The sequence below is a fragment of the Salvelinus sp. IW2-2015 genome, linkage group LG1 (genome assembly GCF_002910315.2).
Source record: "Salvelinus sp. IW2-2015 linkage group LG1, ASM291031v2, whole genome shotgun sequence".
Classification (NCBI taxonomy): Eukaryota; Metazoa; Chordata; class Actinopteri; order Salmoniformes; family Salmonidae; genus Salvelinus; species Salvelinus sp. IW2-2015.
In genome coordinates this window covers 51,126,527-51,137,159 of record NC_036838.1, presented here as the reverse complement: position 1 = coordinate 51,137,159, position 10,633 = coordinate 51,126,527, and the positions used below count along the sequence as shown (strand labels likewise).

General features: G+C 44.2%; 1 protein-coding gene across 1 annotated transcript in view; it reads left to right on the top strand.

Moving 5' to 3' along the window:
• LOC111977495 (contactin-3-like) overlaps window positions 1–7,501 on the top strand; it is an 87,679-nt gene extending 80,178 nt beyond the window's left edge. Inside the window, exons 20-23 of the mRNA XM_070447507.1 lie at window positions 5,719–5,905; window positions 6,173–6,285; window positions 6,552–6,717; window positions 7,413–7,501. Of these exons, the coding sequence (XP_070303608.1) occupies window positions 5,719–5,905; window positions 6,173–6,285; window positions 6,552–6,717; window positions 7,413–7,501 (555 nt within the window). The remainder of the gene's footprint in view (window positions 1–5,718; window positions 5,906–6,172; window positions 6,286–6,551; window positions 6,718–7,412) is intronic.
• Window positions 7,502–10,633: the final 3,132 nt, after the last annotated feature.

Below are 10,633 nucleotides of genomic sequence, written 5' to 3'. Positions count from 1 at the left end.
GTTATTGAAAGAAATACCCAAGAAACAAAAACACTTGAAAATTACCCAAAAATAATTTAAAACACGACGTAGAAACCCCAAGAACCTGAACATTGGAACTTTACAGACTACCACCGCAAGGAAACTTCACGAACAGGAACACCAGGACTTACATCAAATAACAGGAACCAAGCCCCAAAACCGCCCGTGTTGTGCACATGAACCCACTGACACGAAAAGGGACCCAACCAGGGAGGACAATCCACCCCACAAAAAAAAAAACAAAAACCAGTTGTTGAACAGCCAAAAAAACCTATATTATGTCTTTTCAAAATTCAGAGGGAAAACGGGTTCCAAAAAAAACAACCTGTCCCGATGAGAAACAATAAGCTGATTGACAAAAAGACACTAAAAAAACATAGGGAAAAAACCCCACAAAAAAAGAAAATCTTGCCCCCAACCCCATACTTCACGCCTGACGGGACTCAAAACCACATACAAAAAACAACAGGAAAAAATACGTCAGGAAACGTGAAAAAACCCAAAAACCCCCCCCTCCAAGTTGTTTTACTTCGGGGACGGGAAAACTTTACCAAAAGTCCTAGGGGAGGGTATCTGGGATGGGGGCATCTGGACCCACGGTGTGGCTTTTCCCAGGCTCGACGAGGATCCCCACCCCACCATTAGGTCAACCCAGGGGGGCTTTCCGTAAAGCCTCCTCAAATGAACCACCCTTCCCATAACCCCCACGCTAAAAATTAAAGGGCAACCCACCAGAAGGGGGGGCCAAACACCCAGAATGGGGGACCTGGTGGGATTCCTGGGCTTGGCCTGGGGCTCTGGCGTCAATGCTCGCGACGGGCTTCTGACCGCTCCATGGCTGGGGCTGAACGGGGCTCTGGGGACGGCTCCCCATGAGGGGTGCGGACCCTCGGCGGATCCTGCTGCTGACTCTGGGCTTGTCCTGGGCTGGACGGCTCTGGCTGGTCCTGGGGCTGACGGCTCTTGGCAAAGCCCCTGGGCTGGACGAGCTCTGGGCCCAAAGCCCCGGGCTGACGGGCTTCTGGCAAAGGCCCCCCCTGACGGCTTATTCTGGCTGGTGCCCCTTGCGGACGGGCTCTACTGGGCCGGGCTGGGCGGGCTTCTGGGCAGGCTCCTTGGGGCTGACGGGCTCTGGCTGGGTCCTGCTGGACGGGCTTCTGTCTGGTCCTGTCTGTTGGGCGGCTCTGGCAAGGATCCTGTTACTGGTTTTGCGGGCTCTGGGCCAAGATTTCCTTCGTTGGCGGCTGTCTGGGCAAAATCCTGTCTGGTTGGCGCCTTCTAAGCCCCTGACTACGAAACCGGCTCGACGGCTCGGAACAGGAACGGGCGCTCAGATCGCACTGGGGAGACGATGCTCAGATGCCAACGTGGGAGACGATGGCCAGATGCCTGGGGAGACGGATGTGCTCAGATGGCGCTGGGGAGAAGATGCTCTGCCGTATGAGCCACTGTAGCCGTGCGTGGGCCGAAACTGGGGTACTGGGTGGACACGCATCTCAAAGCTAGTCGGTGAGAAGGACGGCATAACTGACCCTGGAGACGCACATTAGGCCTAGTGCGTTGGTCCGGCACTGTGTATACCGGCTGGGAACACGCACTTCAAGGGCTTAGTCGGGGAGCACAACAGGGAATGCACAGGACTCTGGAGACGCACAGGAGGCTTGGACGTGACGTAGGCACTGTGGTAATGGCTGGAGAACCCACCATTGGAACGAAGTTCATTGGAAGGAGAACAGCTCGGAGACACCACGAAGCCTGTGCGTGAGTTAGCACTGTGGAACGACTGGGTGGGTGCCCCGAATACCCGGACCGTGCAGGCTACTGGCTCTCTTGAGCACGTCTGAGCCGCCCCAAACCTTACCTGTTAATGTCCCCTGCCGAGAGCCGCCGCAGGTGGAAAAGCCCGCACTGGGTTATCCAGGCGCAAACCGGGACACCATGCTAGAGCCTGGTCCATGTAAGCCGGCCCGGAGGAGATGCCACTGTACCAGACCTTAGCCGCTTCATGGCACCCTGAATCAAATGCACCCAATCTAGCCCTACCCAGTGCGGAGGTGGAATAACCCGCACCGGGCTATGAAACACGTACAGGAGAACCGTGCGCTCTACTGCGTAACACGTGTCCGCCCCCGTAACTCCCGCTCTCCCACGGTTAGCCTGGAAGTGGCCAGGTCGCCCTACCTCCCTTGCCCCACCACCTCTATAGCCCCCCCCAAGAAATTTTACGTATAACACACGCCTTTTTCAGCTCTCCAGCCACGTACTCCCTTGCTGCCTCCTCATTTAAAAAACCCCAAGTCCCCGCTTTTGTTAGCGCTCTCGCCTGCCCCTCCATCTCCTCAGCAGAGCCGGCGATTATTCCCCCAATTGTGCGCCCAGTGTCCTTTTCCCTCCAATACTTCCTCCAAGTCCACGAGTCCTCGTGCTCTGATTGAGCTCTCCCCCGCCGCTGTCCTAGGTTGTGGGATTCTGTAACCGGGTTTCTAAACTGCCTCCTCTCGGACGAGGAGGAGCATGGTCGGACCAAACACGCACGACGTATGATGACATAAAATGATATTTATTGAAATACAAATGAACACGAAACCACTTGAAATAACAAATAAGAACACGAACGTAGACAGACCTGAACATGGAAACTTTAATACTACACCGCAAAACTCACGAACAGAGAACAACTACATGCAAAACGAACGAACAAGCCAAAACCAGTCCCGTGTGTGCCACATACAACTGACACGAAAAGACACAGGGACAATCACCCAACAAACAAACAGTTGAACAGCCAACCTATAATATGGTCTCAATCGAGAAACGTCAAACACCTGTCCTCCTGATGAGAACCATATAAGGCTGCATACAAACCTAAAACAATAGAACACACAAAACATAGAAATGCCACTCCATGACTCCACCGCCTGACCGACCTAACACAGACAAAACACAGAAAATAGAGTCAGAACGTGACAGTAGATGGGTGGGCATTTAAAGACGGACTATAGTACAGCGCACGAGTCGGTAGCGCTCAGATAGCTGATGTTTAAAGTAGTGAGCGGAAATGTAAGTCTCCACTCCAGGATTTTGCATTCTCCCAGTCACTTGCGAGCAGAGAGTATGATCTAATCTACCCCCAGTATGGATCTATTTTTACTCCAGTATGTAATAGTTAAGCTTTTTTCATGAAAAATGTGTAATCTAAAGTTCATTTAGTTGCATGCCAATACCAGAATATAATGTGCCTATCCCTAAGAGCAGACCTTCACATTTGCTCTCTAATTATTACTTTACATCGTCACTAAAGTAACCCAAAACATGAATATTGAAAAATGACGCTAAGCTAGCATGGATTATTTCATTTGCTTCATCAAATATCTCTTGCACCTGCACCGTTAATTGAAAGCTAATTACCCCCAAGAAAGAGATGATTGCTTTCTGTCCTAGGTTAAAGAGAATACGATTATGCCTCCCATGCGTAAGCTGGATGTGTTCATATTCTATTTATAGAGAAAACGTACTTTATCAATGAAAAATACAGATTTTAAGTGATACATTTATGAACCAAAAACCAGTGGATCTTAAACACATTATTTTGACCAAGAATATCCCTATACTGTTTAAACAAGCCCTTTCATTTTACCTTAGTAGGTTACTCTGGTGCCCTTTTAGAAGTCCCTTTGGCTACAATAATATGCTTGTGTCTACTATCTCCCAATCTCTTGTTGTTTCTTCTTTAACCATTGGTAACCAGGTGTGTACTGGAAATACACCAAGCCTGACACAGTAGGCAATGTGAGAACCTCTGAAACTACTCAGCTGTTAATGACTGGACTGACCTAACACACCAGTATATCTAGCTGTGTGCGCCATAACACTGCGAAGGACCAGCGCCACCACACGGTCGCCCTACACCTCATCACCATCAACCCCTGTGCCGCCCACGCCACCACTCCATGGATTGTGAAAGAGATGACACCTTTCACAGACAGATGCATTAGTATTGTTTGTGTTAGTAGTCAAACTGGCAGGATAGGTCTAAACTGATAATATACCCATCTACTTTTTTTCCCACCTTTATTTAACCAGGTTAGCTAGTTGAGAACAAGTTCTCATTTACAACTGCGACCTGGCCAAGATAAAGCAGAGCGACAGTAACAACAACACAGAGTTACACATGGACTAAACAAGCGTACAGTCAATAACACAATAGAAAAGACATAGTCTATATACAGTGTGTGCAAATGGCATGAGGAGGTATGGCAATAAATTGGCCATAGTAGCAAAGTAATTACAATTTAGCAGATTAACACTGGAGTGATAGATGAGCAGATGATGGTTTGTAAGTAGTGATACTGGTGTGCAAAAGAGCAGCAAAGTAAATAAAAACAATATGGGGATGAGGTAGGTAGTGTAACGGCGTTCTAAATCTGCCTCCTCCTCGGACGAGGAGGAGCATGGGTCGGACCAACACGCAGCGAGGTATGATGACATAAATGATATTTATTGAAATACGAAATGAACACGAAAACACTTGAAAATTACAAAATAATAAACACGACGTAGACAGACCTGAACATGGAACTTACATACTACACGCAGAACTCACGAACAGGAACAGACTACATCAAACGAACGAACAGCCAAAACAGTCCCGTGTGGTGCACATACACTGACACGAAAGACACAGGAGACAATCACCCACAAACAAACAGTGTGAACAGCCAACCTATATATGGTTCTCAATCAGAGGAAAACGTCAAACACCTGTCTCTGATTGAGAACCATATAAGGCTGATTACAAGACCTAAACATAGAAACACAAAACATAGAAATGCCCACCCATACTCACGCCCTGACCGACTAACACATACAAAACAACAGAAAATAGGTCAGGAACGTGACAGGTAGATTGGGTGGGCTATTTAAAGACGGACTATGTACAGCTGCAGCGATCGGTTAGCTGCTCAGATAGCTGATGTTTAAAGTTAGTGAGGGAAATGTAAGTCTCCAGCTTCAGCGAATTTTGCAATTCGTTCCAGTCACTTGCAGCAGAGAGTATGGATCTAGATCTACAGTATGGATCTAGTTTTTTACTCCAGTATGGTATATTGTTAAGCTTTTTTCATGAAAAATGTGTATCTAATAGGTTCATTTAGTTGCATGGCCAATACCAGGAATATAGATGTGCCTATCCCAAGAGCAGACTTCACATTTTCTCTCTAATTATTTACTTTACTCTTATGTCACTTAATACCCGAAACATGAATATTGAAAATGACGCTAAGCTAGCATTGGATTATTTCATTTGCTTCATCAAATATCTCTTCACCTGCACCGTTAATTGAAAGCTAATACCRCCAAGGAAAGTAATGAATTGCTCTGTCTAGTGTTACGTTAAGAGAATACGATATTCCTCCATGCTGTAGCTGGATGTGTTCATTTCTATGTATAGAAACTGTACTTTTATCAATGAAAATACAGATTTGTAAGGGGAATACATTTTATTGAACCAAAAACAGTGGATCTTAAACACATTATTGTGACAAGAATATCCCTATACTGTGTTAAACAAGCCCTTTGTCATTTTACTTATTGAGGTTACTCTTGGGTGCCTTTGTAGAAGTCCCTTTGGCTACAATTATATTGCTTGTGTCTGATATCTCAATCTCTTGTTGTTTTCTTCTTTCCATTGGTTAACAGGTGGTGTACTGGGAAGATGACACCAAGCCTGACACAGTAGGCAAGGTGAGAACCTCTGGAAACTACTCAGCTGTTAATGTGACTGGACTGAGCGCTAACACACAGTATTATCTAGCTGTGTGCGCCTTTAACACTGCAGGGACAGGCCCACAGTCTACACACATCAACGCCACCACCAAGAAGCCAGGTGAGTGAATTTCATTTCCATGCACGTTTTAGTCATTTAGCAGTTGCTCTTATCCAGAACGACTTACAATTAGTGCATTCATCTTAAGATAGCTAGGTGAGACAACTACAATTATCCCAGTTGTAGTAAGTACATTTTCCTGCAGCTGTTTGGGGGATTGTACTGTATATACATTTTTACTTAAACATTTAGGGGGAACAGAAACTCATTATTTTGTAAAACTATACAAGTATTATATGAACATCTCTCTGTTCTTCTCTCTCTTAGCACCAGGCCAGCCTCCTTTGAATGTAGAGTGGACCATGATTGGCTCTCTGCTCACTCTACACTGGGGTCCTGTGATAGCCATGGAGACAGAGGCAGAGGTCATCGGATATCTTGTATGTCTCATGTCACTGTGGCTCTATTCTTTTGTCAAGCACAACACGACCATCTCAAACCCACTCTTTCCATCATATTGGTAAGGTTTTCCACAGGGACAAAACATCCATAGCMCCAACCAGCAAACCTCACTGTACTGTGACCAAGCATTAGGAGCCATTTTATCATCCAATCAGCAAAATCAAGTTTAAATTCCCTCACTCTTCACTGCTCATTTCAGCGAATCTTTCATTTTTGATTGTGTGTTTTGCATTGCCGTTTCTAGGTGCTGTTGAGAAGACACCGGTACAATGACGTAAACAGCATCATAACAAACAAAACCAGGATGGAGCTGACGCTGTCTCCCAACGACAACTACCTGATCCAGATCAAGGCCCTGAGTGAGGGCGGTGAAGGTGTGGGCAGCGAACCCATCCACATCCACAAATTAAGTACGTTTGCCATTTCCTCTCTCTACCCTCTCCTCTCCATGTGTTCCTTGATGAAGCTTTAACGATGATTAAATCAGCCAAAGAGAACATTTATTTTGGGCTCTTGCATCCCTCTTCAACCATGTGTAATAAACTTCTTTCGGGTGCAAGAAATGCGACCTTTTTAGAAATGCATGTGTGGTGCAATCCATCTCTGCCATTGGGTTATTATTCCTTGTTGACTTCCCAGCTCTGCGCCATATAAAATAGTACAATCCCCCCCCCCCCGCCCCCTCCCCAAAGAGATCTGCTCTCTGATGTGATATAAGCCTCATCATCTCTGTGTACTTGGCCTATCCTGTTGAAAGCCATTAATAATAGAGATATGGAAAGCACTATGTAATTCACAGTTGCCCTTTGATTTACAACGACTTGTCATCAAATTTAGCAGATAGAGACAGAAACTGCCCGATTGTTCGTTTTTTTTGCTCTTTTGAAAAGTGGAATTTTCAGTTCTTGAAGAGCTTCTCTGACTGCTGGTTTGTGGTTTCAGGCAATGGGCGCACGAGGCTCGGGAGGATCTAGTCTCAATCCGCTATTGCTGTCTCATCTCATCTCATTCCTCATCAGCGCTCTCCTCCTCCTCAACTCCTCCTGGTGATGTCTGGACAAAGTCACAGCCCTCCTACCGGCCCTCCTCTCGCCCTCTCCTCCAGCAGCCTGCTCCTGCATTCAGATAGGCATGGTTGCAACCCTCTGTGGCAGTGCTGAACAGAACAGGAACTTTGAAGGGGCCATGCATTGAGGATATAAATTATGTCCTGTAGAAAACATGAATTTGTGTGCATGATATTTTACAGTTTCCTCATGTGTGCTGTCATGCTGTTAAACCATTTTGGAAATCTTTTTTTCCAACGGAATATACTTCTATTTGGGAGTACTGATGTCTACATTATATATGTACAGTTGAAGTCGGAGTTTACGTACACCTTAGCCAAATACATTTAAACTCAGTTTTTCACATTCCTGACATTTAATCAGAGTAAAAAGTCCCTGCCTTAGGTCAGTTATAATAGTAGAGAGAATTATTTATTTCAGCTTTTATTTATTTCATATTCCCAGTAGGTCAGAAGTTTACATACACTCAATTAGTATTTGGTAGCATTGCCTTTAAAAATGTTAACTTGGGTCAAACATTTCGGGTAGCCTTCCACAAGCTTCCACAATAAATTGGGTGAATTTTGGCCCATTCCTCCTGACAGAGCTGGTGTAACTGAGTCAGTTTGTAGGCCTCCTTGCTCGCACACACTTTTTCACACAAATGTTCTATAGGATTGAGGTCAGGGCTTTGTGATGGCCACTCCAATACCTTGACTTTGTTGTCCTTAAGCAATTTTGCCACACTTTGTAAGTATGCTTGGGGTCATTGTCCATTTGGAAGACCCATTTGCGACCAAGCTTTAACTTCCTGACTGACGTCTTGAGATGTTGCTTCAATATATCCACAGAATTTTCCTCCCTCATGATGCCATCTATTTTGTGAYGTGCACCAGTCCCTCCTGCATCAAAACACCCACACAACATCAGYCTGCCGTGCTTCACGGTTGGGATGGTGTTCTTCYGCTTGCGAGCGTCCCCCTTCTTCCTCCAAACATAACGATGGTCATTATGACCAAACAGTTCTATTTTTGTTTCATCAGACCAGAGGACATTTCTCCAAAAAGTACGAGCTTTGTCCCCATGTGCAGTTGCATACCGTAGTCTGGCTTTTTTATGGTGGTTTAGGAGCAGTGGCTTCTTCCTTGCTGAGCGGRCTTTGAGGTTATGTCYATATAGGACTCGTTTTACTGTGGATATAAATACTTTTGAAACTGTTTCCTTCAGCATCTTCACAAGGTCCTTTGCTGTTGTTCTGTGATTGATTCGCACTTTTCGCACCAAAGTACGTTAATCTCTAGGAGACAGAACGCGTCACCTTCCTGAGCGGTATGATGGCTGCGAGGTCCCATGGAGTTTATACGTGCGTACTATTGTTTGTACAGATGAAGGTGGTACCTTCAAGCGTTTGGAAATTGCTCCCAAGGATGAATCAGACTTGTGGAGGTCTACAAAAACAATTCTGAGGTCTTGGGTGATTTATTTTTATTTTCCATGATTTCATGCAAAGAGGCACTGGGTTTGAAGGTAGGCCTTGAAATACATCCACAGGTACACCTCCAATTGACTCAAATGATGTCAATTTGCCTATCAGAAGCTTCTAAAACCATGACATCATTTTCTGGAATTTTCCAAGCTGTCTAAAGTCACAGTCAACTTAGTGTATGTAAACTTCTGACCCACTGGAATTGTGATACAGTGATTTATAAGTGAAATAATCGGTCTGTAAACAATTGTTGGAAAAATTACTTGTGTCATGCACAAAGTAGATGTCCTAACCGACTTGCCAAAACTATAGTTTGTTAACAAGACATTTGTGGAGTGGTTGAAAAACGAGGTTTAATGACTCCAACCTAAATGTACGACTTCAACTGTATATATGTTTGACACTGATCCTTGAAGATTACTAATGCCTTAAAACCATTTACATACCAAAGTAGTTGACAAAAAAAGATTTAGTTATCTTGTGTTTTCAAAGTAATGTGAGGTTTTAATGAAGGTATGTTACATAATTGTGGTGTCAGCTGCTCAATGGAGAGATGTGTTGTGGTTTATATGGGTTGGACGTCCTTTGATATAACTAACTGTACATGGCATCTTGAGTTATTATTATGAGGTTGAAGAAGTACAACTAATTATGTAACTGACAACATGCCCAAACTAATGTCAAATTGGCCACTATAGCAGATAAAACCAGTTTTACATGATAACTGTTTGAATCATATAATATTTGATAAAGTGATTTTATAGCTGTAGCTCGACCATTACCTTGTATGCTTTGTGTTTGAGCTGTGTTAACTGAATACCGGTTTGGTCACCTGTCCCTCTAAGCCACTCATCTCTGCATAGTGAAATAGTATTAGGCGCCTTACAGAGCTGTTAGCTACTGAGGTTTAGACCCCTCTTTACAACAAGCTGATGGGACTTGACATTTTGTTCTGTATCTCATGCTCCTCTTAATAATTGATGCATATCACACTCTGCATTCAGCACACAGTGAAATGTTAAGGTTCCCGAGAATAGAGTCATGTAGAGTTGTTGTGTCAAACAAATCCCACTTGTAATTTTCGGCATTCAAATMACCTCTAAATGCTAAATACATCTATCATTTATGACCTCCTGATTATTCAGAATTCCGATCATCAGTCGGCAAAATATATATATAAATCATACATGTTTAAGTATAGGACATATATGAGTGCCTTCACTGGAACATCTTACAAATTGACGGACATATCCACTCTTTCTGGATCCGTTTTTGGAAAATGAATTAGGGGGGAGGTCTATACTTTTATTGTCCTGAGAGATCCCGGGCATAATAAATGTATGATTGAATCTGCAGCATAATTTAGCAGTTATTAAAGCATCTAAATAAATTATGTCATGTCAATGGAGCCATGACTGGAAATGAAGGGAAAAGTTGGCTGCTGTCATGTCCCTTTCTCAAACTTCACTCTGAGAAAAAAGGGTTCTTCGGCAGTCCCCATAGTAGAACCCTTTTTGGTTCAAGGTAGAAGTATTTTGGGTTACATGTAGAACCCTTTGTGGGAAGGGTTTTTACACATAACCCAAAAGGGTTCTTCAAAGGGTTATCCTATGGGGACAGCCAAATAAGAATTTTTGGTTCTAGATAGCACATTCTTTTTTAAGAGTGTATAAAGTACAAGACTAGAGAACTGCTACAGTACTCTTTTAAAGAACTGTGACTAGCCTGATGGGGAGGGAGAAACTGTTTCCTGTTCATGTTATTGTACGATGGGTCCATCATCATGAGCCATCA